Raw genomic sequence first — 27,610 nt, 5'->3', positions numbered from 1 at the left:
TTAGCCACGTTAGGCATGGCTATTTGAATTTGTAGGGTGTAAATGCACAGAGAAATATATAGAATTGTTAGTTCCTTTGGTTAACTCGAAAAGTTATTATTATAAATAACTCAGGACAAGACCAACCCACAGCCTGTTTCATCCTCTTCTGCACTCGAGCCACAGAAAGTGGCTGAACAGGGTCCAAAGCCTGCAGGACTTACCAGGCTGATGTGCTATAGGGGCAAATCCACCACCCTGGGAGCTCAGCCTGAGTCTACCCTGGGTCTCAGCTTCTTCTTTACAACCCTGGAGACCTAGAACTGATGTTTGTGGTCAGGCTTCATTTCAGTTCTAACATCTCATGACTCACTACCAATTCTTTTTTTCCAGATTCAGTAAGACTCTTGCTGAAGCTCAGGAATTATATATTTTATTTACCTCTGATGGATTTTCTGGAACACACCTTCAATGCCTATTCTAAACTTTTTCTTTACCTTGTTTTATTAGCACGATCCTTTTTTCCTAGGATCTAAAATTGTCTTGCTTACTAATCAATTCAGCTTCCAATTAATTATAAATGAGAAAACTGCTTTTGTTTAACCCTTGAAATTGGGGGTCTACTTAGATCTGCAGGGTCCCTGCCCCACCTCCACTCGGATCCCTCACATGCCATCACGGTTTCCTCTCTGCTGTGCCCTGCACCCCTGCCGTGAAGGATTCCCACCCTGGGTTCCAAACTCTCCTCCTTCCCGCATCCGGCCCCAGCCTCCCACTCATGCTCATCCAGGCTCAGCCCTGAGCACCGGTCCCTCCATCTGCCCACCCTTATTCCACTGTCAACATAAACATAAAAACCAAAATACAAATCTTACCTTTTCACATCTGTGCTAATCTCCCCTCCACCACCTTCTAACCTGAAAGGGCACAGCCTTTCCCCACCCCCCTTTACAATACAAGCTCCTCTCCAACTTCCCAAACTCTTCACCTTAACAAAGGACCCAAAGCACTCCTCACTCTTCTCGGCGATTTCCCAGTTGTGGTTCCACCGCCATCACTCTAGAAACCATTCTACTGAAAGTTCGAGAACCAGCGTGTCTCCCTGCTGCTCCCAGCCCCTCATCGTTCAGAATCCTCTGTGCAGAGGTCCCTACTTAACTTCCCGTGAGATGCTCATGGCACCTTTGGTGAAAGTACTAAACAAGATTCTCAACAAAAGGGCCTGGTCAACAGTCTTTTTAGCCAGTGCTGATACGATTCTTATGACCAGGCAAGTAATACTGTTACTGTCTTTCTTAACAGTCTTAAGAACATACAGTTCAGTTGCTCCATATTAGTCAACCTAGAGAAAGTTCCATAATAAGGCTCTAAAGCTTTTAATATTTAAAATGGGGATAATATCAGTCTCTTCCTCATCACTCCGATGTGAAAATTAAGCATAAAAATTGCTTATCACACAACCACTATGGAAAAGAGTATGGAGGTTCCTTAAAAAACTAAAAATAGAACTACCATATGACCCAGCAATCCCACTCCTGGGCATATACCCTGAGATAACCATAATTCAAAAAGAGACATGCACCACAATGTTCATTGCAGCACTATTTACAATAGCCAGGACATGCAACCAACCTAAATGTCCATTGACAGATGAATGGATAAAGAAGATGTGGCACATATATACAATGGAGTATTACTCAGCCATAAAAAGAAATGAAATTGAGTTATTTGTAATCAGGTGGATGGACTTAGAGTCTGTCATACAGAGTGAAGTCAGTCAGAAAGAGAAAAACAAATACTGTATGCTAACGCATATATATGGAATCTAAAAAATAAAAAAAATTTTTTTAAATGGTACTGATGAACCTAGTTGCAGGGCAGGAATAAAGAGGTAGACATAGAGAATGGACTTGATGACATGGGGTGGGAGGGCGAAGCTGGGGTGAAGTGAGAGTAGCATCGACATGTATACACTACCGAATGTAAAATAGTTGGCTGGTGGGAAGCAGCAGCATAGCACAGGGAGATCGGCTCGGTGCTTTGCGATGACCTAGAGGGGTGGGATTGGGAGGATGGGAGGGAGGCTCAAGAGGGAGGGGATATGGGGACACGTGTAAGCATATGGCTGATTCGCTTTGTTGTACAACAGAAACTAACACAGTATCGGGAAGCAATTATACTCCAATAAAGAGCAATTTAAAAAACTGCTTATCACATCTATCATATCATAACTGCTTATCAGTTATGACCACCCACTCAGGAAGTTCCAACAAAGACATCAAGAACGAACCACAGCGATGACCTCCCACATCCTGGCCTCATGTTCTGTGGTCTTCTTGACTCTCAAGACCTCAGATCTCTTTCTGTTTTCTACGAGCAAGTCTACACTTTGGCCTTTGAGAAGCAGACACTAAAGAGTCAAGAAAGAGAACCGCTAAGAGGCAATAGACTACAACGGTGACAAGCACAGAGACTGTGGTCAACAGAAGGTATTTCAAACTCTGGTTTTGCCAGTTTCAGCTAATTAGCTTTAGACAAACTACTTAATGTTTGTATGTCCCAGTCTCCTCAACTGCAAAGTGGTGGTTTATAAAAGTTTGCTTTAATAAGTTGTAAGGATTAAATCAGGTATTTACGTATAGCATTTATTAAGTCTTAAGTACATGGCAGCTAGGGTGTTGCTGATGGGCTCGGTGACATATGTGGATAGTGTTGGAGAAATATAATTAAAGACAAAATCTCTTCTCAACCCAGAAAACCTCTCCACAAAGCCAGAAGAGAAAAAAACAATCATATTATTGGATAAGCATTAAACAAGAATGCGACGTGCATCACAGACAATCTGCTAGGAGATGTAAGGACAGAAAGGCATCTCACCTTTTATATAGTGCAGCAGATTCCATCCATCACACACACATTCTCAAAATAAACAAGAACTAGTTCTTAGTGAGGAGACTTGACAGCACCTCTGTCACAAGCAGCTCATTGTAGAGTCCCCGGGTAATTGGGGTGACCACCTGTGTTGCCTACCTGGCTCTGTACAAAGGAAAACTAAACTTCTCATATCTTCATAACAGGAGGTAGTCTGGCAACTTGGAGAAAGGAGCCTGCTGAAGAGACTGAGAAATAGGGGTGCTTTCTTCCTTAATGATGACATTTTAAAGGGGTGGCCCTGAGGTCCCTGAGAAAGACAGTCCTGGGTCCCAAAGATGGGCAGAGTCTTAACTAGCTTTTAAAAAGATCTACATAGATTTCAAAGAGAGAGGGAAGGAACTTAGTTACATGTTTTCTACAGGAAGTGCTGTAAGAAAAGGAAAAGAGTAAATCTCTTCCCTTATTTTCAACGGTGAGAATTAAGCCTCTTATTTGTAAATTTGGTATTTGTCATTACAATAGGTTAGCTAGAAAGAAAAGTAAAGACTTCTAAGAGGAAAGGAGAGAAAGAGAAACGCTGAGGTAACAGGAAGTGTGTTGATATGTCACCAATATCATGGCCTGAAATATCAATGATATAATACGCCGTAAGAGTATCTGCAGGGAACTGAGAGAAGGAGAATTCGGGAGCGTGAACATTGTTTTGAATAAACACGGTGCAGGAAGTGCCTCAGGACAGTGTCCAGGAACAGTCAGAACTCACTTCCTGCGCTGGCACCGGACTCCGTACTGCTGATTCGGGGTGAGCGAGATGGACGCAGTCACCGCCTCTTGCAGAGTCTAAGTGAAATGACATCACAACCGAACAATGACCATCATCTATGTGCTGCAGAACCGCTTGGCCAAGTTGCCTCAGTTGCTTTAAACCCGGGTGTAGACACAGTAATGGGTAGGACAAAAGACTGAGGTTGGATCAAGCCTCGAAAATCTGCCAGAGGGTAGAGAATCAACCAAGATTTTTGTATTTTCAGAGATTTATTGATTTTGTCCTTTATCAAATCTGATGCCTCAAAAAAAGGAGAAAGGCAAAGCACGACAAAAAGCCACTCTGCCTGGAGATTGAGCTCAGTTCATTTTCCTGCTCCTGGCCAAAACACAGTTTTGCCCACCTCTGAATGATTTAGTAACATACTACGTAAGTAGCAGAAATTAGAATCTTCCATGGGTATTTCTAATAAAAGTTTTTAGGCTTTGAATTGTAACTCTTGGACATGTTTGGCTACGTCCTCAGTCTTTGTTTTGTTCTTGTTTTTTTTTTTAAATTAATGTCAATATATTAAGCTATGCTAGCTATTCAAGGCAATCAAAGTGAATTGCAATATCATAGGGCCATAGTATTGATATCCTTGGATGACAGGATATTTGACTTTATTCCCCTAATCAGTTGTTTTTACAAGAGTTTCCAAAATGCCCCCAAGTCGTACTAGTTTCTAGATTCCTTATTAGTCCCTCAGTCTTGACCACGCTGAATCCACAGCCAGGTCTTCCTGGCTCCAGCACCTGTGCTGTCCACCTCTCCACTCCGCCACCTCTCGCTCCATCACGCCATCTTTGACCTTTGCCCCAAGACCGAGCCAATGCACCTGGACCCTCACCGCTTGTATTTGTTACAACAGACCTTCCCGTGTCCTCACCACAGATTTGCCACATCTGCTCAGAGACGTACAGCACTGATTTAAACATTCAGTGATAAACAGAGCAGTCAAACCAAAGCTGGATGCCAGAAAGCTAAGTCTGCCTCCAGGGAAAGTCCACAGTACATATTTGCTACCTCTGTCTTTATCTATGCCCCAACTTTTCTGCCTGAAATATATGACTAGCAAAGAGTCTCAAGACCAAGGTTAGCTTGACTGCACTTTCTGAGATTGTGACAGGCGTAGAGAACTGAAACTGCTGTTCTAAACCCTTGGCTATAGAATCTTACTCCATGTGTCAGAAAAGAGGCCGATTTAACCATTCCCTCTCTCCTCTTCTGTACCAGAAGACGTGCTAACCAGATCCCAGAGAAAGTCCTTTTTACTCATTTTCGTCCAAGTCTAGAAAGTACTGAGTTTCCCTAAGTCAGTTGTTTTATTAGCAGTGGAACATTTTGTTCAAACGATAGTTTATAATATGAGCCTTTTTCAGAATCTTTTTTTTCTGGGGACCAGAAAACTCTTTATTTTGATGGGTGTCACTCTGATGGAGAAAGGACCGGGGGCCCGGTGCCCCCTGACTGTCATCCCCCGGCCCACCTGATGCTTTCTCTGTAGATGCCCTGCCTCTCTTGGCAGAGTTTGAAACCAGTGACCTAGATAAGAAGAAGGGCACCTCTGAACGGGCACTTCGATTTGATGGCAAAAGTCACAGTGACTGCACCTCATTCCCCCAGTGGGCTACCAGCTGCCACGCCAGGCCACTCCACGTACATACTCAGGTCATCCCCTTTGCCTGCAGTGGCTCGAAACCTCTATACAACCTTGGAAGCTCAGGTCAAAGGTTGTGACCTCAGAGAAAGAAAATAATCCTTCATATTTGCTTGTATTCATCAAGTTTAGGACCCTTCGAGATAGGCCGTTATCTTGTTTATTTCCACCATTGAACTTCCTGTTTCTTCAGGGTAAGGACAGTCCTCTCAGCAACATTTCTCAACAATTCACATAGCGTGTAGCATAAAGCAGGCTAAATTTTATCAAATTGCTTTGAATTGAATGTTTCCTAAAAGCAAGCAAATACGCTGAAATGTGTCTTAAATTTTGAGCTGCCCCATGTCTCCTTCAACTCATTACTGGGAAACAGCATGTAACCCCATTTTTCCACCAAGGAAAGACTGATCAGTACCCTGTTGCCCTTTAATTCTTTGTTAAAAATGAATAGAGTCTTCCCCCTATGTTAAGAACTGCAAAAACACTAGGAAAATGTCTTCGGCACTTGGAGCATCTGGCGTTGAGATTATGTCTCGTCTAGTCAGCATTGGGTTTGTCCTTCTGTCTGTCTCCACGTAAAAACAGAGCAGGCATTTGCATAACTTGCAGGATTTACAGCTACTTCTCTGTGATGGGTTCCTTTGCCATTAAAGGGTTTAGAGTCTGGTTTTCCTGACAAGCTCCCTTTAATCAACAGACTGTGCGAAGCAGCAGCAGGAAAACAGAGAGGAGCATGAGGGCCGAGCAGCTATTTCCATTTCCTAGTAAAGGATTCACGTAAAGCAGGATTCGTGGAGCCAAATGCACTTTCTCCAGGAAACATCTCCACAAACAGCACACCCACTCCTGAGGTGGCAGCGACCGGTCAAGAAGATTCTGGCAGCAGACCTGCCAGATTACGGAGAGAAGCATGGAAAGAGCCTATTCATGCTAGGCGTGGACCCTTGTGCTGTGAATGAATGAGCTGAAGAAGAACATTCTGGAAACTTCTAGATTGCTTTTAGCACCATAAATTTTGTCACTGACATAAACAACGTCTGAGGGTTCTAGGGTTAGCAATTCGATCCTGATGCAAATGTTGGAACGTTATCTTCTCTAGGGAGAAGATCATTGTATCTAATACAATCTGATTAATTAATTCATCTCATTAAAACCATGTTTTAAGTTTCCAAATAAAGACACTTTCCTCCAGAGTGTGTAGAATCCAACTCTGCAGATGATGGGCTCCCCCACAACATTTATCACATCTAAGAATGACAGAAGTGCTAATATCTGACCTCCCAGGACAAGTAAATGTGAAATGCGAATAGGGATTCGGCCGGAAGTTCGGCCAGGGTCACTGAGATGCTCCTGCGTCACTGGGAACCGCCCCGAAGGCGACCAGTGCAGTAACAGGCGCTGACCCAGCAGGTACGGGGCCGAGCAAAGAACTGGGCCTTCCAGGAAAACCTAAAGTTAATCTCCTCTGATGTACGACTTAATCTGGGGGCTGCAGGGGAGGGGATAACGGACACAACCTCTCCGCTTTCACACTGCGGCGCTTGATGTCATGCCACGCCCCGCCTTAAGCCCTCAGTCAGCGCCTGTTAATTTCCCCTGAGGTCAGACCTCAGTCTGAGTGCAATTCCCAGTCCCTGGCTGCCTCCCCAGCCTCATCTGCCCTCCCCTCCTCCCTGATCGCTAAGCCCCAGCCACTCCGGCCACCTGTTCCCAGATGCGCTAAGCCCTGACCATCTGAGCAGCTTCACACGGTATTCGCTCCCTCCCTCTTCCTTGGCCGCATCCCGCTCACCTTCAGCCCCCAACAGAGGTGGCGCATCTTCAGAGCCGCCGCCCACCACCAGCCTAAACCAGGACCTCTTTCGTTCTCTGCTGCATCTTTTGCTTTTCTCGTGTAGCTTCTCAGACTCTGATTCTGTGTTTAGTGGCTGCCCCACTGGTACTGTAAACTTCTGGAGAACAAGGGCCATGCTGACTTCACCGCTGCACTGCCTGGTCTCGATTCACACTTGGCAAATGTGGGGACTTAGTCATGTTCTTCTTTTTATTATCATTATTCAGTGAATCCATGAATGAGTTATACACCACGAATAAGAAATGAAAAAGAAATGTAGTCCCGACAAGTGTAGACCAGAGTGAGTGGGTCTGGGGGCCGCTTTCCAAGGAGAGGAAGCAGTAAGTGCAACGGCTGTTGCTGACCAGAAAGGCCAGAGTACAAGTGAGTGGTCGGCCAGGGAGAGAGTGGCGTGGGACAGGGTCAGAGTGGGGCAAGGTCTCACGCACACACACCCATAACAGAAGATGTGCTGTGATCAGTGTCAAAATATACACGAAAGCTTCATGGGGGACTTAATTCCGATAGGGTGAGGCCATGGGGGTAACGCGTCAAGCAAGAGGTCAGATGAGAGCTAAAAGGGAGGAATAGACAGAAATCATGGTCTTGCAACAAGATAGCAGAAAACTAGATGTTTTTCCTGAAATGCCAGCCAAGGGGCCTCTTCCTGGGCTTCAGAGAGTGATGCTGGGGCACTTGGCGTTCTCACTGCCGCGAGAAAAGCGTGGACCAGAAAACCGGCTCCTAACCCCCAGGAGAGAGCAGAGGTGCGCGGAGCAGCCCCAGGGAAACGCCGACTTGCTCCCGCTGCAAGGAAGGCCCTTCCCGAGCTTCCCGGCCACACGGAGCTGCCCCACCGCTCGGCTCTGAGACAGGCCAGTGAGGGGGACGGGCCGGCCTGGTCCCGGCAGCAGAGGGCAGCGTGCAAGCTGACCAGGCCCGCGGCCGCCACCGGCCTCACAGGCTCCTGGGAACCAGGCGACAGGCACCATGCAATCCAGGGTTGTCCCTGTGGACTCAGGCAGGTCACCTTCCCAGCACAGGTGTCCTCCAAATACCGCTAGGAAGCAGCTGCCTTCGTGTGACGGAGGGCGCCCACAGAAAGCGGCTTTAGGATGAAGAGACCCTCGTCACTGCCAGCCTCCCTTCCCGATGGCTGTCACACCCTCCGCCAGATTTTATTACAGTGAAGGTCTATTTATTCTCAGAAGGACACTCAAGATAGTGTGGGAAAACAGAGAAAGGGGGTAAAACTCCTTCTTGATTATGACTGACCCACTAAGCCCCATGGATTTCCCGTCAAGTCATTTCCAGGTGGCCTTTTTCCTAAGAGTCACCGCCACAAAGGTCTCCCTTCCACCTCCAGAGGTTACACAGGGAAATTTCTCCACTCCCAGTGGGAGGAGCTCCGAGCTGTGACCTGGTGAATCACAGAGCAGCAGGGCCAGGTGACAGCCTGCCGCTCTCCTCCCGAGGCCAGCATCCTCTCCACGGCCTGTGCCAGAGCCCAGGGCCACCGCTGATCCAGACAAGGATGCCTGCTCCAAAGCACCTCTGCCATGTCCCAGCGCTCGTGTCTTCAGCCCGAAAGGATGCTGGAAGCATAGGTACCTGATGCTCCGAACAAAATCCGCCCCAGGACAGTGGCCCAGGGAGAATTCTAGAGCATCCAGGGGGTGTTGAGCTCTACCTGGAGCCACGATTCTCCTCCTCACAGGCTTACGAGTCTAAAAATCATTTTAGCTTTCCTGGTGCAAATGGAAAACACGCACGCATGCACGCACACACACACACAACCCTGAATAGGGAAATTCGTTGTCCTCTGTCTGCCCTTTTACTCGATGACTTCTAGTGACCAAGAGGCCTTGATATCGCCTCGCCTTGACTAGACTTTAGACAGGCTTCTTCCTGATGCTTGGCCCTGCCCTCTCTTCCCTTACAGCCTTTACTGTAGAAAACCTTGTAATTGTAAATGCCTCTTTTATATATTTTTAAAAGCCTCTTGTCGGTTTTACAACCGAAGACTACCTTTCTCTAGGACCTGGGAGCCACCCCCTTTAAATGGGATCTTTGAGGAAGAGGTTCCCCACCTCTCAGAGGGGCCTTCCTCTAACGTGTAAAACCACCTTCTGCCTGAAGATATGAGAAAGTTCACTTTTTTTTTTGCGGAAGGCAAACTAGCAAACACAGTGGCCCAGGACTCCCTCACCCCAGCTCTTAAAAACTGCCCAGCCCATGTGTCCCTGGAGCTCAGGCTGAGTTCTGGCCCCTCCTCTCTGTTGCAATAGCCATGAGTAAAGGCTTCCTTATGTGTCTCACTATGTCTGGTGCAATGTTTGCTTTGACACTATAAAAGGTTTTGGAACTTGAGATATCCTCCATAATTTCTTAAAACAAAAAGGAGAATTTACATTACCAAATGAATTGTGTTGGGTTTTTATGAAACAAGAAGAAAAAGGAAACTCTTTACATTAAAATAGCATTTGATTTTTTTCCTAAGTAAATGAAACCTATTTTAAGACGTGTACATACTTTCAGAATGGCTCCAGATTTGTGAAACGAATAGACACGGAATTGTGAGCTGCTTCCTTGGTTTCACGTGGATTCTGGAGAATACAGATTCACCAGATTGTATAAGGAATGGGGTACGTTCTGGATAACTTAAGGTCTGGGTCCACCCCGATAGCACTTTGGCAGCCCTGGTGCAGCTCCTCCAACAGGTCACTGATGTACCAAGGAAGACACATTTAAAGATGAAAATGAAAGCCCATTCACGAAATGAATAAACAAAAACAAAACCAGCAGTAAAACTGACTTAGTCTGTTTTCAGAATCAGAGGAATTTGGACTAAATCCAAAAAGAATCAAAATGGATGAAGGAAAGAATAAAATCAGTGACAAACTACTCCTTCCCACCAGTGAGACGAGCCCTGCCTGCTGGGAGGACAGAAGGGGATGGTGTCCACCCTCAGGTCCACCCCTCACGCCCCGCCTGGACGCCCGCCCCAGCTCAGGGTCCAGAGCAGCCCGCGGTCAGGCAGCCCGTCCTGGGGGTCCTGCTTCTTAGGCACATAAGGCTTTGCCCCCCACTCCCACCCCTGCCTGTCTAGTCAACTCGGAGTCACAGGCCGCTCATGTCACCAGGACACCCTGGGCCAGGGCCAGGCCATGAGGCACTGGATTCCGAGCTGTGGTCTCTCCACGTGAAGCGGGTGGGCAAGGGGCAGGAACCAGGGGGCTCTGGGACATCAACAGAGGCTCTTGCGTCGTGAAGGGCAAGGAGCTTTCACCCCCTGAGCTCGTTCTCACAGGGCCTTGCAGGCCCCTGGCTGAGGACCCTGCTAAACAGGCCGGAGGGGGCGCACTCTTCCCTCACTGACCCCGAGAAGCCCCAGCTCAGCTCGAAGAAGGAGAGTATTAAAGGAGGCTTGGATCTCAGGAGCTAGCAAAGGGGAGCTTATGCATGCAGACACATGCCTGCACACATGTGTACACGCACAGGCAGCATGTGCTGTTTAGGACAGAGGAGGTCACGCGTGCAGACACATGCCCACACACGTGTACACGCACGTGCAGCATGTGCTGGTTAGGACAGAGGAGGTCACGCGTGCAGACACATGCCCGCACACATGTGTACACGCACGGGCAGCATGTGCTGGTTAGGACAGAGGAGGTCACGCGTGCAGACACATGCCTGCACACATGTGTACACGCACGGGCAGCATGTGCTGGTTAGGACAGAGGAGGTCATGTGTGCAGACACACGCCCGCACACATGGACACGCACGTGCCATGTGTGTGACTCAGAACAGAACTGAAAGGAGTTGCTGATGTTCCTAATGAAAAAGAGGATTAATGTCCTGACCAGGGCAGCGCCTCCCAGTTTCTTAGTCTGTCTGTCTGTCTGCCTGCCTGTCTCTCCAGCCTCCTCTTCAGTGATACGTATTCTCAGTATGCCTCCCCTGCAGACCTCTCCTCTCTCCCCCGCTGCCCTGGTGTCCACTACCCGTCGGTGCTTCCTCGGCTGGTCCTATCTCCCGGTAACTTTTCAGTTCAAATTCCTACTACGGGAAAACTCTCTTCTCTCTCTCTCTTATTTGAACTTTTTCAAGAAGATCATTTGCTTAGTCACTGAGCAGCCTGGTCAAATAAGCTGTGGCCTGGCTGGGACTCAGGTTACGTCATAAACAGAAATGCCGTCCAGAAGCTGGGGACAACGAGTTTCTCTACAAAGGCCGGGGAAGAGGGAGGTAATTAAACTGGTCAAGGACATCCCGGCAAAGGTGTGTTGGGGACTGAAATTATTTCTGTATTCCACAATACTGACAGTCAGGGACCAGGCGACAGGGCTGGGATGAGCCTTCCCTCATCAGGCAGAGACACGGCGTCTAGAGGATGAGTTTGGAGAGAACTTCCCACAGCCTAGACGACATTCACCAGATAAGACAATAGAAAGAGACCCTCGGACACACAGGCTGAGAAAATACTTCCCTCCAACGATTCTTGAGACTCTTGGAAACAGACCATAACAAGAGCAGGGGCATGAAAGTTAGACATCAGGAAGATGTGGCTGAGGAATGCTATTTATGCTGACACACAGAGGATGAGGACATGCATGAGCTTGGAAAAGCATATACAAGCGTCGGGAAAAGCTTGGCATGTCTAAGGAACCAAAATACGGCACTTAGGGGACAGCCAGAGATGATGCAGTGACTTGAGGACCACCATAAGGAGTTGAAGAAAACTTGCTACCGTGTGGAAATGAAATTTTAGGGGGCCAAGGGGGGAGACCGCTTAGTGAGACCACTTAGAGGGTTGTCCTCATCCAGATGAAAGTTTATGGTCACCTAGACCAAGGGTGTGACAGTGGGAATCGACAGAAATGAGTAGATTTAATAAGTACAAGATATAAATCATTTGAGATAGAACTATAACCACTTGCTAATAGTTTGGATGTGGAGGGTGAGGAAGAGAGAGAAATCAGGTACCGTATTTCATTCATACTAAGACACCTGAAGTTGGGATGCACCTGAAATCACAGCTTACGTCACAGAGGCCGTCGTTAAGCAGTTGCCATTGCCCGTGAGTGAGAAGGACCGCTCGCGGAATGATTTCAGCAGCTGGGAGGAGACATTCTGAGATCACAGAGGGGCATCACTGGTCTGCCCAGCTGATGATGGTGTCGTGGGCACAGATGATGAGGTGTCTGGATGACCCAGAGGAGCAGAATTCCAAAAGTGAAAAAAATTCAGGAACACCCTACGTGTATTTTACTTATGCTTTTATTTTTATCTATACAAAGCTAATATACGATGTTAAAAGCTGTATCTTAAGGGACTCTAAATAGATTTTAATAAGTTATAAACGAAAAATTACAAGTGGCAAAACTTCTTTTGGTCACAAGCAGCATTTTCTTCTTTCTTACTGGTACATAAACTAATGGTATAGTTTAAGAGTAATGCTATCTTCGATTCAATGAACTAGGTAACTCTTAAGTTGCTTGAATAACTGGATAAAAGACTGTCGTTTACTGAAGTGTAAGAGAAAGAGAGAGAGATTGGTTTCAGAGCACTGAAAGAGATAAAAAGCCTCTCCATTCATCTTATAAAGCCCACATTACTCTAACATGAAAACCTACAATTGATAAGAGAAGTTGACTGTAGTTCCCTTTTACTTATATAATAGAAGCAAAAAATTCAAAATAAAATACTTCCAACCTAAATCAATATAACATATTAAAAATTTACCCTGTGACCAAGTAGAAATTGAAGGACAATAGAATATTAGGAAATACATAAATGTAATGAATCATATGAAAAGATTCAATAAGAGACTTAGAAAAATATGAGAAAGTTAAAAATATGAGAAAGTTAAAAATCTCTTGGGAAACCAGGAATTATAAGATGTTTTCTTAAACTATTATTAACAGCTATTAATAGTTAATTAATAATCAATTAATTATTAGCTTTAATAGTTAATTAATTAGCTGGTAATAAATAGATAGTTGGTTAATTAATTAATTAATACTCATTTTTGAAGTTCTAACTAATATAACAACCCATGAAACAAAATAAGAACTATAACTATTGGAAAGCAGAGAACAAAATGGCCTTTATACATATGGAAATTGATTATGCGCCATAGCAAGCATGAAGAGAAAGGGGACAAAGGGAGGAAGAAAAATAAGTATTTACTGAGAGCTTACACTCTGTAAAATATACTGTGCATGTCATTTAATCCTCCCAACAATGCTATAGAATCTATTAAAAAAATAAACCCTTAGAATATATTTTTTGAAAGTTCACTTATGCAGCTGAAACAAAATAGACCAAAATCCTTTTTAATATATCAGCAGTCAACAATTAGCAAATATAACAGTAGGGGCTTCCCTGGTGGCTCAGTGGTTAAGAATCTGCCTGCCAATGCAGGGGACACGGGTTCGAGCCCTGGTCTGGGAAGATCCCACATGCCGCGGAGCAACTAAGTCCATGCGCCACAACTACTGAGCCCATGTGCCACAACTACTGAAGCTCGCGTGCCTAGAGCCCGTGCTCTGCAACAAGAGAAGCCACCGCAATGAGAAGCCCACGCACCGCAACGAAGAGTAGCCCCCGCTCGCTGCAACTAGAGAAAGCCCGCGTGCAGCAACAAAGACCCAATGCAGCCAAAAATAAATAAAATAAAATAAATTATAAATATGAAAAAAAATATAACAGTAAAAGAATCAATTTATAATAGCAACCTATAAAATAAAATACCTCCGAACAAGCTAACAAAAAATAAATTAGGAACTAGGAAGCTTTACTTAAAAATATAAAACTTTTCTGAGAGGTTAAAAGAATATTTAAATAGAAGGAGAACCATACTGTGACACTTAATGAGAAGGCAGCATACTGGAAGGATAAAGATTCTTCCAAAAATTAATTTATACATTAACTTTAATACCAATCAAAGTCTCAATATGCACTTTGGAGAATATAACAGAATGATTATCAAGCTGATATGAAAAAAGCACACCTGTTAAGAATAGCAAAGAAAATTTTAAAAATTAGAATTGAGGGGTGTTCTAAATGTTATATATGTTAAGTGTTAAATAATGTTATTTTTAACGTTACAATAATTAAGCACAAAATTGCAGATAGATAAACATCATAAAATCAGTAGCTCAGAAAGAAAATTAATATAAATACATTGGTTTTTAAAAATTAACGTAGACACTGTGCATAGCTATGGACCCAGTGCTGTGCTGGCCCTGGGGGTGCATCAGAAAACTAAGGAGATACAGTTCCTGGCCTCACAAATCTCTCACTCTAGCGGTGAAAACAGATGGAAAACAAGAAAATAATAATATCTGATATAAAATTTTCAGTGCATGCCGTGAAGAAAAGAGGACAGAGAAAGCCCAAGTAAAGGGCTGGAGAAAGAGCATGCTCCAGGTGACGTGGTGAAGCAGAGACTCAAAGTGGAGAAAGGAGCTGATGTGTGCAAGAAGCAGCTAGCACAGGCTTTCCGGTGGGAACCTCCAGGTACATTTGGGGAGGGAGAGAAAGCCCCTCCTTGAGGACACGCTGAGTGAGTGTGTCAGGAGGAGGGACTGTGGCAGTCACCACAGACGCAGTGGCTTAAGACAGCACACATTGATCTCGCAGTTCTGTTAAGAGTCTAAATCAGGTCTCACTGGGCTACACTGAGGTGTTGGCGGGCGGCATTCCCTCCTGGAGGGAAGGGGGAAGCGTTGGTTCCCTTTTCCTGAACGTTTCCAGTGTCAGAGGCCCCCGGCATTTCTTGGCTTGTGGGTCTCCTCCACATTCAGAACCAGCAATGGAGGGGTGAGTCTAGCATCTCATCCCTCTGACTCTTTGCCCCTCTTCCACTTTGAAGGATTGCCTTGATTATATTGGGGCCACCCGGAGAGTGCAGGATAATCTCCCTAGTTTAGGGTTAACTGATAAGCAATTTTAATTCCATCTGCAACTTTAATTCCCCTTTGTCATGTAAAGTAACACATTCACAGGTTCCAGGGAACAGGGTGTGATCATCTTTGGGGCCATTATTTTGCCAACTACAGCCCTAAATGTCATTATATCAATTTGAGAGGGATTTGGTATCCTTTTTTCCTCTTCTTCACCCAGAGGGTTGAGGTGTTATCTTGTTTTCTCTCCCTTTTTCTTTTTAAACATTATTATACATGTCCTGCATTATAGAGGAACGTGAATTACCAGATAAAGGCAGCAATCTGTTTGCAAGGAAGAAAGGGGAATGAATTTGGGGTAAGCAAACAAATGTCAGCTACATGCCCTCCTTAAAAAATCTGTTTAGAATACTCCCTTCTGGTTATCAGTAGCTTTTTTTTTTTAACAGGACACCACACACACCCTACCCCCCCCCAACCAACTTCCTCTTTCTGAAGTGGCTTCAACTTCAGACATTTATTTCTAAACAAGCAAACAAACAAAAACGAATAAATGAAATGTCTGGCAGAAAGAATTCTGCACCCCTCCAGTGTTTTACACAACTGGCGACAGTTTGGAGCTGGAACGCAGCCAGGAAACTAGAGGTTAACTAAGAAGGCTGCTCGATTGCTACTAACTGATGCGTCTAAACATCTGCACAGACAGCATCAGGGCCGCGACAGAACTTCCACTCCTCCCAGCCCCGGCTAAGATAGGACCGACGAGCGAGCCAAAAATGGAACGGCATTTGCCCCAAATGCCAGCTACGGGCATGGTTTATGGAGCCACGTGAGAAGTCAATAACGCTTACCCAAGACTAATTAACATCTGGCAGTGCCATGCCCTGCACAGGGTCAGGCTGCCCAGGCAGAAACTTCTGATGGCAACGCTAGCTTCAATTTTCTCAAACTTCTGTACAAAGACCCTCTCTGATTTCTCTGTTCCAACTCCTAGACTTCATTCCTGGACTGAAGAGGCAGGAGTCAACGAGGGCTCTTTTCAATTTCAAATCTCCTATTATAATAACCTAGGAACTGACCTATTAGGGTGTCTGTTTTCCCTCTTTTGTGCATCTTGGCTCGTCTGTTTATCTCTCCCTTTCTGGCTGTACTAGCCAGAGAGAGGTCTTAGAAGCAATAAGCGCTAAAACCTACCAGATGTGGAGCCACAACTGTGTGCCTGCCTTTTATAGGCAATACATTTAATTCTCCCAATAATCCCTCAAATTAAGTTAAGCCAAAACCAGGTCAGTGGTGTTAGAGATGGAACAGAAGGAGTGTTTTTCAGAAATATTTAGGCTCCTGTCCCACCACCCCGTCATGCACCTGTGTTTATTTACAACGTGAATGGGAAGAGTTCCCTTCTGATTAAACACAGACTTATTTTTGAACTAAACTTCACACTGACCCTCTTTTGCATTCTCATCATCTCCTTTGTATGGGAGTATCCTGTCTACCGGAACAGAGTACAAAGAATTATTACATGGACCAACTCTGGCAGAACTACACAAGGGAAAATGGCACAATATATTTTTAGTTTAATAAAATTTATTTTGATAAAGCACACCTATTATTTATTTTATACATGTTTTAAAATACAGCTTCTCACTATCAAGTGGATGTATTTTTGAGAATTTAATAACTGGCTCATTCAATTGTACTACATGAATGACAATGGAAAACCACTTATGACTATAGTCATTGCAAGCAAAATCCGTATGTGTTCCATTTCATAACTATCTCAAAACTGACACACCATCAAGATGTCTGACTTGGTTGGTGAATGACCAGAAATGATTTTATGAAAAAAAATAAGTTAAACCAAACTGTGTCTACTGTTTATCCGCATTTGTCTCTTGAAGCTATGCTGTGCTTAAACATGGCTAAGTTCGGGCTCAGTCATTCCACCATCGATATGTACCTAAACCATATCTGTGGGCACCAAACCTGTCATAGTGCTGTATTTGATCCTCTGTGAGATAAACAGTAGAGGTGATTGTCATCCTCATATCACAGACTAGAATTTTATTTTCAAAGAGGTAATAAGACTAGCCTGAGGTCTCAAAGAATTTAGCCAAATGTTAATAAACAGAGAGCGACTATCTGCAAATTCATTCATAGCTAACGCTTACCATCACTGAGCACTTGCTGTGAGCCAGACACTGTGCTAATAAGAAATCAGAACATGCATGTGTGAACTCATGCAATCCTCACAACCGCCCCAAGGTTAGGTACTGCAGTCTTCATTTTACCAATGGGGGAATCACTGCTGGAAGACAGGGGAGGGTCGGGGTAGAGAGAAGTTACCTGTCCATTAAAATCCAGTGTGAAAAGTGCCATCAAGGGACCTCAACCCTTTGGTAATTCTCAGAAAATCGCAGAGGACAGAAGAGCTGACAGACCATGGAGATAGCAGATGGATCATTCCGGTTGGGGAGAAATCATGCAACCCAGAAACTACAGGTGAGGAAGATGGATGCTGACACCTGGCCAAGTTTTACAAGTTCTTTTTAATTGATTGTTATAAAGGTAAAAAGATGCTTACTAACCACTTTTAAATGGCTCACTACACTAGAAGATAGGGAAAATATCAAAGAAATCATATGAATTGATTTCATCAAGACATTTTCGCCACGTTCTTTGTGATATTATTTTGAAACTTATAAGATGTGGTTTGGAAAGTACTTCAGTGGATTTCTCTCTGTCTGAATAAATAAAGGTAAAAAATATCATTCTTATCAACCAGGAGAGGAAACTCCAGAGAGAAGTTGCTAGTTGGATGAAGATACAGGAATCATCCTTATTAAATTTGCAGCTGACACAGGCTAAGATAGATGGCCAGTGCCTCAAATGACATAAGCAAGATCCAAAACAATCTCGATAGACATGAATGATGGACGGAAACCATTAACGTGACATTTGACAGGGATATGTAAACTCTTACTTACACAAGATGGGTGAGACTTGACTAAACATCAATTTTAGTTAGGGGAAAAAAAATGTCTATGTTGCTTTAGTTTACTATAAGCTCAAAATGAATAAACAATGTGCCACAGCAATTTAAATCTGCTCTAATAAGAGAGTAATATCCAAGAAAACAAGGGTAGCAGAATCGTACTATGCTATATGCTGTTTATATATCTCATCTGAACCATTCTATTCTGCTTCAGATTCCTTATTTTAAGAGGAACATTAAAAAAATAGATTTGCTCAGAAGAAGGTTATCTCGTTGAAAGTTCTGGAAACCTCCCCACTTGAAGAATGAAGGAAATGGGAATAGAGCACGTTAGCTGTCTTCAGACATTAGAAGGACTGCATAGAGAGGATGAAAGGAAGCTTTTAAAATTCAGTTCTAATTGTGTCACTCTGCTGCTTAAAATCCTTCAAGCTACCCACCTCTCTTAGAGTAACTGTACATTTCTTTCCTCATCTTGCAAAAGCCCTTCAGATGTAGCCTCACCGGCCTCTGCGTTCTGTTGTCTTACCATTTCCTCCATTGCCCGGCCCCTGTCCCCGGACTGCTCAGCCGCCAAACCCAATCTATTCTAGGCTCCAGCCATACTGAAGCTCATTCTGTTTCTCAAAAAACCATTCTCTTGTTTCCAGGCTTCTGGGCTTGCTCTTCCCTCTGCTTGGGACACTCTTCCTCACTTTTGTTTTTTACTGGGCTAAAGTAGGTACCTGCTTGATAACTTCCTCTAAGAAGGTGAACTTGGCCCCAAGTCCTCCTACGCAAAGACCAGGCTAGGCTGGGGGCCTCTCCCCTGTGTTCTCAGAACATGAGGCCCTTCACCCAGGATAGAGCTTTTTATACTGATTCCCAATTGTCTGAACACCCCTCACACACACCCATAAGCTCCATAAAAGCAGAGGTCCAAGGCTCTGTCTTCCATCATTCTAGCCCCAGTACCTGTGCGGTGAGAGAATTAAATAATAGATAATCTATTTTTCAAGAGAGGGAAAATTTAAGAACAACGTGGGAAAGTGGCACAAAAAATTTTTTGCTCAAATTCAGAAAGCACTTCCTCTGTTCTCTGCTTTGACCTCCTGGATTGAGACACCTGCACCTTTGGGACTCGGCTCTCTCAGGGCCTCGCACCAGCCCACATTAGCAAGGAAAACGTGTTTGACACCCTGGACCCAGCCCCAGACAGACTTCTGCTCTCCTGTTGCTTTCTGCACTGCAAATAATTTATGAAATAATAAAAGAATTTTTCTTTTATTCTTGAGGCAATTCCATAGAGAAATATGTGTTCTTTCTGAATGATTGGCACTTCACATTCTGAATCTAAATGCTTCTCCAGGTAATGAAGTTTAAAAGGATTAGTAAACCCATTTGCAATATGCTATATTTAGCATAGCAAAAATAAAAGAATTTTATTTGTTAAGAACTAAATGTTTCTTCAAAAATATACACTTCCACTTTGTAAGAACCTTGAGGAGTAACAAAGTATACTAATTAAGTGTGTGGGTATGAGAATCTTTTATTCAGACCTTTATTTTTACCCTGTGAAGTAAGAAACCAACAGAAATTATTTACATGAATCAATAGTTTGTTGGTAATCTCTTAGTCTATATAACATAATAATAACATACCATGCATTAACATAATAACGATCATGCATTTTATTTATACTTTATGCTCCCCAAGGTATGCGAGGTAGAACATGACAAATTCCCCTGTGTGGGTGTTCTCTTCCAAAATTAACTTGTAAAGAGATGTGTATGCATGTATGTGTATAGTTTGCTTATAGTAACATCAATTAAAAATTCCCATTTCATTAAAAAAAAGTTGGTAGAATTAATTTTGTCTTTTGTCTTTCTATCTGCTTGAAGCACAAAATATTGATTTCGAATCGGATCCCAAAGGCAACTGGGGAAAACAGATCTAAGAGATTCCATTTTGGGTAAGTCTGTAGGACACACACGTCTCTTGGTGCTGTAATTTTTGTGCTCTGACCTTAATGCCCACTCAATGGCAGCCAGCCAACCTCCCTACAAAGGTCACTCTGGGGCAGGGATTAAGAAGCATTAAAGGGCTTAAGAGGAGGAGAAGATAATTACCAAATATCCAGTGCATTTTATAAAAACCTAGTGAAGTCTAATAATAAGATGTCCAGATTATAAATGTGGGATTATCTTTTGTAGCAAACTGTATTCCAAACAACACAGGGAAAGTGAATTGCTTTATCTGCATCTAATCACTACACAATATAAACTTTTCAATTCTCCTGAAAGTGCACAACTTATTTTTTTTCTGAAAAGAGCATTTTCTAAACAAATTCTGTTAATAAATTTCTGTGCTATGTTTAGTCTTCAAAATTAGGACATTTATTTTCTGAGAGTCTTCACCTGTTAATTCTGGAGACCCTTGTGGTATCCCTATATTAACTGTAATGTCCTTAGAACCAAAGGTCACTTGATAATGATCTGCCTTTGATTTGAATTCAAACTGTGTGGGCGTCCCTGAAGGGCTCCTGTTGGTTTTATTAAAAACAACCACATATCTAAAGGAATTTTAGAAGTAATTTTTAATGTCTTTTCTCAACGTGAGAGAATTTATTTCTCGTACTCTCAAAAGACGCTCAGAAGGTTAGAGAAGAAATTCTCTGCTAAAAGGGTGAGATCTTATTGCTGTCCTAGGTACTGACAAAGGGGCTGTATAGGGTTCAGCTGAAATTGTGACCATCATGAAATAACCACGCACAGGACCACACCTGCAAAAGCGCATTTCAAATGACTCACACACAAGGCCCTTCTTAACACTGCAGATCTTGCTTCAGTCTCCCAGTGCAGAGTAGAACGCACAGTATAAGACCATGTGAAACATTTTTTCTTCTTGAGAATGCTCATTGTGGATGCTATAGTTATTCAAATATAAAAATTCATTTACAATGTAAAAATTCATTTAGAAGAATTTCTTTATGGAACAGGATACAAATCACATAATAAAAATATCAATTTCATTACTTTTACTTGCTCAGCTTTACTAATCAGAAACTATAAAGTTTGTCTTGATTGTTCTTATTATTCAGTAGAGTTCGTTTTATTGTTATTTCTCTTGAGTCTTTCCAGACTTAAAATTCACTCTCTGATGATGAAAATTTACTGTCTTTATGAATATTGGAAAGAATGTGCTGATGTTCTCAGGGTCATCCCAGAAGGTCACCTACGTGTCATGTTCTGAACTGAAACACCTCCAGAGGAAGATATAGGCTCCTAAGGTGATCACTTTTGAAAGAGCATTGCTTAATTTGATGTGCAATTATAGGAGATAATTAAGGAAATCATTTGCCCAAATATATAAAGGTAAATAAGTTGTAATATTGAGTGAGATTAGACAGAACTTCTGGAATTATTTTTGCTACTCAACATAACTTATACCATATCGCTTAAGGCGTTTGTCTCACAATAGTATGGAGAGTAGATTCCAACCACATGGTAGTGCTTAATTATTTTGGACACCAATATCTAAGATATTATACAGTACTAAGCAGGGTATTACAGTTCAGGAATTTTCTCTGATACAATATTCCATTGTTTCACTTCAAACAAGAGTGGTGAGTAAAGCAAATCCACAAAGATTAGATAGAACCCCATCAAAGCTTTCTTTTTTCATGGATTAATCAGATATGCAGAGCTGTGAAATTCTTCTTTCACTTTTTCAAGTCACCTTATCTAGAAAATTATTCTCTGCCCTTAAATTATTAATATCTTTTTTTTTCCCTCATCTGAAGTGATAAAAAGTTAGATTGGAAGTGAAGGAGAAATTAGGTTTCAGAAAAGATGTTGGAAGATGCAAGTAGAGAGAAACATCATTTTGCCCGTGTTGGAGAGAGGAAAGGAGCAACTGCTGTAATTGACATGACTGAGGGGTCTGTGGGCCATAAGTGTGATAACCCACATCTCACCTCTCAGTCCCTGGATGTCTGGCTCCGCATCCCGTGCCTTTTGATGCAGAGCCTGCAGGTTTCTGTGCTTGCCCCTGAAAACCAAGCCAACCCTGCAGTCCTCTCTAAGTCAGGAAATGCTCCTACGCAGCAATTCACTCTGCTTTCCTTCCCAGCTGCTGCTACACTGGCTCCTATCACTAGCCTTGGCAGTCACATCCCAAAACTATTTTTACATGCCATGCCGTTCCTCGTGAATTTGCTCTTGGGAAAAGTGCATACCTAGTGCTGAAGTTTGATGTGGCCGATAAATCATACAAATATACGTGGGAACTTGGCTAGGGGGCCCTTGGGGTACTAAAAATCCAGGAAACTAACACAATAGGTATTTGGTCTGGAGCCACAGAACTTTCTAGGCACAAAATTAACCTTCTGATAATCTGGAGAAAAATGGGGTAAGAGTGGCAACAAGAAGAAGAGGAAGTACAGGAGGAAGAGAAGGAGGAAGAGGAGGAAACGTCAGTGAAGGAGGAATAAAGCAAATGTGATTATTTTCTACAGTTCCGAACAGTCTTATCTGCTGTGTGATGGTGCTGGGTATGAACACATCATCTGCCCTTGGTGCTGAGGTCAAGGTCACAGTCCAAGTTTCAATTAAGGAAGTCACTTTTCTTGACCAAATGCTGTCCTAAAAACCTGAGATCACATTCCAGTAAGTTACTACTACTACATACATACGTATGTCTTTGTGTGTGCCTGTGTGTCGTGTGTGTGAGAGAGATGTAAGAGATATTAGGAAATATATCACCCTACCATTCTATAACTATTGAAAATGTGAAGGAAGAATAAAGGAGAAATAAACATATATTCAAGCAAATAAAAACTGGGAAATTTCATCCCAGCAGACATCACAGACAAGCTGAAAATCAATGGGCTAAGGAGAATTCTTTCATAAAGGACAGCAAAGTACGTTCAAAGAAAGTGGAAGAAGGAATATAATAAAGATAAAAATATAAACTATAAACAAATATGCAAGAGAGATGAACAACAAAATCAAACTTGGCCTCTTTGAAAACTCCAGTTAAACTGATAAACTTTTAATGGTAATGATCAAGAAAAAAAAGTTTCAAATAATATTGTAAATGAAAAGAGGAATGTTAATGAAAACTAAACACACTGAAAAGATTTTAAAAGGATGTTTGAATAAATGTGTGCCAATGAATATTCAAATTTAGATGAAATTGGCCAATTTCTAGTAAAATGCAATTTACCAAAGCTAATTCAAGAAGAATTGGAAAGCCAAAATAGTTCTAAAATGTGCAACATCTCCACAAAGAAAAGTATACACATTATGGAAAAAATTAAAGAACATGTAAATGAATAAAAGGACAAAACTAAAAGACTCAATATTCTAAATATAGCAACTTTCCCCAAGTTGTTCTATATATTTAATACTATCCCAATAAAAATTCCAACCAGGTATTGTGCACGAGTATGTGTGTGTGTGTGTGTGTAAACTGACAAACTAGTTTTGAAATTTATCTGGAAATACAAAGTGGCATAATAGCCAAAACAATATTTAAAAAGAAGTACAACATTTAAATGCATATTTCTAAGTGAAATAAGCCAATCTGAAAAGGTTACAATACTCTCTGATTCTGGCTAGAAATGACAAGTATGGAGACAGTAAAAAGATCAGTGGTTGCCTGGGGTTTGGGATGGAGTGGGATGAATTGGGGGGAACAAAGGATTTTTAGGGTAGTGGAAATATTCTGTACGATACCATAGAAAGGGTATATGTCATTACACATTGTCCAAACCTATAAAATGTATAGCACCAAGAGTGAAGCCTAATGTAAGCTGTGGACTTTGAGTAACTATGATGTGTCAATGTAGGTTCATCAACTGTAACAAATGTATCACTAACGAGAGATGCTGATAGGGGGGAGGTTATGCATGCGTGGGAGCAGGAAGTATGTGGAAAATCTCTGTACCTTCTACTCAATTTTGCTATGCTTTAAAAATGAAAATCTGTAAAAAAAGAAGTATATGGTTAGAAAGGTTACTTTACGGGTTATCCAATTATTAGAATGATATAGTAATTAAGGGAGTGTAGTATTAATGCAAGAGGAGGCTAAAGACCAATGGATATAACAGAGTTTTAAAAAATCAACAGGAGAAGCTACTATACGGTGTTAGGGTAAAGGCTGCCTTTGGGAGGAAGGCTAGGTAGTGTTCAGGAGGAAAGCACAGGGTCCTCTGGGTACTGATGGTGATTGTACAAGTATGTCCACCTGGTGATAATTCATCAAGCTTTACACAACACTTTACAAGTGCCCACTTTATAACTGACTTGTGCCCTTTTTTGTATGTAGAGTCTATTTCTCCTAAAAAGTATTTATGGTAACAAAATTATCAAATATTTAACAATAACAAGATATATGAACTCTCTCCAAAGAGAAAACTACAGTGTTTCGTTGTAAAACATTCAAAAAGACCTATATAAACACAATTATACCATGTTCTTGACTTGGATTACTCAATATTCTAAAGATATCAGATCACTCCAAAATGATCTGTACATTTAGTACAACTTCAGTCAATATCCCAAACCATTGTGGGACGTGTGTGTGTGTGTGTGTGTGTGTGTGTGTATGTGTGTGCCTGTTTATGGTTTTATGACATAATTTTTTTTCATTGAAAAAAAGGAAACAAATACTCAAGACTGTTTTGGAAAAACAAGAGAACAAGAAGGGTAGCCTCGCTATACGGGATATCAAGATTTATTAACAGAGCGTGATTTTGATATGTGGTGGAAAGTAGCCTTGGAAGGGAATTCAGAGCTCAGAATCAGTCCTAACCACATCTGGTGATTTTTTTTTTTTTTAAACATCTTTATTGGAGTATAAGTGCTTTACAATGGTGTGTTAGTTTCTGCTTTATAACAAAGTGAATCAGCTATACATATACATATTTCACCATATTTCTTCCCTCTTGTGTCTCCCTCCCTCCCACCCTCCCTATCCCACCCCTCTAGGTGGTTACATCTGGTGATTTTTGATAGATGTTTGAGGTTTTACTTCAGAAGAGAGGGTTAAAAGACAGACCCAGACTAAACCTGTCATCAGATCAATAAATGGTGCTGGAATAGATGCAGGTGCATACGTAAAAATTAAATTGGATTGTTTCACAACTTACACAGAAATGAACTGTGGATTGAGTGCAGATCTTACATGAAAAATGAAACATTAAATCTTCTAGACGATAATATATGAGGATCTCCTCATCATGACCTCTACCCAGGGAAAGAGTTCTTAAATAAGACGCAAAACAAACATTAATATAAAGAAAAAACATGATGTGCTTTACTCCATAAAAATTGGGTTCCAGTAAGTTACATAAGTTGCCCAAGTTTGTACAAATATCGAGAGACAAAGCAGGCCCTTGGACATTCAGGCTGTTTCCCAAGCGTCTGAACTGTGATGGAGTTCCCTTTGGAAGAGCCAGGTTGTAACACTGGGTTTATTGTATTTTACTGCGTTTCTTTAGCATCCATTGAGTGCTAAGGGCCCAAGAAATGACCTCCTATTAAACTATGCATCATGTTCAGACAGCTGTTTCCCTAATTCCCCAGGAATTGGCCCAATACAATTCCCATAAAAATCCTAGAATAGGATTGAGCCACTGGTTCACGATGACAAACATAACATGTTTCTAAACCCTCATGGAAGTAATTTTCTTCATTTTCAGTCAAGAAGCACTAAGATTGAAATTCATTTAAATTCCGTAAAGCAGACCAATTTTTATCACCCTAGACTGTATCTTACAGCATTCAAAATATGGAACCCTATTTCCTGCATTAACCTTCAGCAAATGCTACTTTCAGATCCTGAGGAAGTCAAAGTCCAGAGCAAGAAATTATAGTCATTACAAATGCATTTACATGCTGAGGTTGATCTTTAAAAGTCAGTAATTCTACATCCATATTTAAATGGGAGAGTGGAAGAAAAAGAAGTTTTGAGTTAGCTTTTTAACAGAACAAGGATTTCATTCTTTGGGCACATTTAAAAATCATATAAAAATACCAAACCTGTTAAACTGAGATCATCAGTTTTATTCGCAGAGATAACCCATGAATCAGTGACAATATATTTAGAGGAGCCAGTCTGAGAGTGCCTTGGGTATCAACCTCCAACCCCTAGGCCTGACTACCTGAATTTAGTAAAAATGTTGCAAGATTTTTTGTGTATATGCAAGGAACGAATATCTTGATTATTAACCTATGCATGCCTACCCTGGGAATACTCCAGATCAGATTTAACACAACAACAATACCAGAATAAGATGGAATTCATGTTGAGGAACTGAGAAGGAGTTAAGTGAAAGGATTTTTTTTAAGCAAAAGAAATGATGCCGTTAGACTTTGGGAGGAAATTTTAAAAAAGACTGAATTTAGGAATAAATGGTTATGTTTTCTCTACAGCTTTGTAAACTATAAACTGTTATGCAAATGTTGATGTCTCAAGGTGATAATTTTATTACGTTCACAGTTGGCACCAGAATTAGTTTTGGAACTCCTGTTTCTTGACAAGTTGGGACCAGAATTACTCTCCTCCCTTTTCCGTGCAAGAAGTTAGATATCATGCCTCCCTCTGCAATCTATTTGCTGGGGGGTCTGGATGTTTCCAGCGGCAGAGGGGAATATATATACCCTCAGAATCTATATCTTTCTGATTTGAAGCTAGACACCCAGGTTGTGGAATCTTGTCTATCACTGGGGTTTGGAGCTTAGACCAACAGAGGCGTGACTGTCAGGTGTGAGAAGCTGGGAACAACGAAAGCCAGATGGCAGAGATACAATGGGGTCCCTCAACACAGATTTACTGTGAGTCAGAAAGACTTGACTATAAAGGGCAAACATTCATTCTGGGTACCATGACACCAAATTCACCCCAACCTGTTCATTCTAGCAGAGTATGTCTAGGTTTGAAGGAGTGAGGTGACTTGCGGGGCTAGGAAATGTCACTCACCCTGGGTTCCTGCGAAGCTATGGTTCCCACAGCATCCCTGACGGCAGAAGTACCTGCAGCAATCCAAACCATGAAGACCAGTCATTACAGCTCGACTGTAACGTGGCTTTGTGGGTCATTAGGAACTTGGACTTAGCTAGCCTCGATCGTGGTACGTGAAGGAGCTACAACATAAAGTGCTCAATACTGTGGGGCTCCAGCCAGACCCTCCTCTACCCATAAACGATCGTAAGACAAGACAGAATTGTTCACTTCGCAAGAGCAATGAACCTGCACGTGACAAGGGGGTGACTCCTCTGTGGAAATGAGCCTGAAGCTGACGACAGGTTTCTCGTGGACACAGGTAAACACCTCAGGGGATGCCCAGAGCTGTGTACACAACAGAACTTTTCACTGTCAGGCTTAGGGGAGGATGGGTCTCAGGACAACAAATTTTCACTACTTGTGTTCCTAGCTGGTGATACTGAGGACTTCAGGTTAAACAGATTGTGGAAAGGGTACCGTTTAAATTTAGTGAGTAGATTCTCCTTTGTCAGGAATGCCAACCCGCTCCCAGAGCAGAACAGAGATAGCAGGGCACCCTCCCAC

The 27,610-nt window shown here is 42.4% G+C and overlaps 1 protein-coding gene across 37 annotated transcripts in view; it reads right to left on the bottom strand.

Annotated features, from left to right (window-relative positions):
- The window catches only part of FBXO15 (F-box protein 15), a 585,398-nt gene that overhangs the window by 296,128 nt on the left and 261,660 nt on the right, over window positions 1–27,610 (bottom strand). The window contains exon 11 of one of the 37 annotated variants that reach the window (XM_082355201.1): window positions 10,571–12,357. The exons of the other annotated variants lie outside the window; for them this stretch is intronic. Coding sequence (XP_082211327.1) covers window positions 12,265–12,357 — 93 coding nt within the window. The 3' untranslated portion in view covers window positions 10,571–12,264. Of the gene's footprint in view, window positions 1–10,570; window positions 12,358–27,610 lie in introns of those variants that run through there. 37 annotated transcript variants of the gene reach the window in all.

Source organism: Balaenoptera borealis (genome assembly GCF_965194805.1).
Source record: "Balaenoptera borealis genome assembly, chromosome: 14".
Classification (NCBI taxonomy): domain Eukaryota; kingdom Metazoa; phylum Chordata; class Mammalia; order Artiodactyla; family Balaenopteridae; genus Balaenoptera; species Balaenoptera borealis.
Note: the sequence above shows the minus strand (reverse complement) of the source record. Positions and strands in the feature narration are given on the sequence as shown.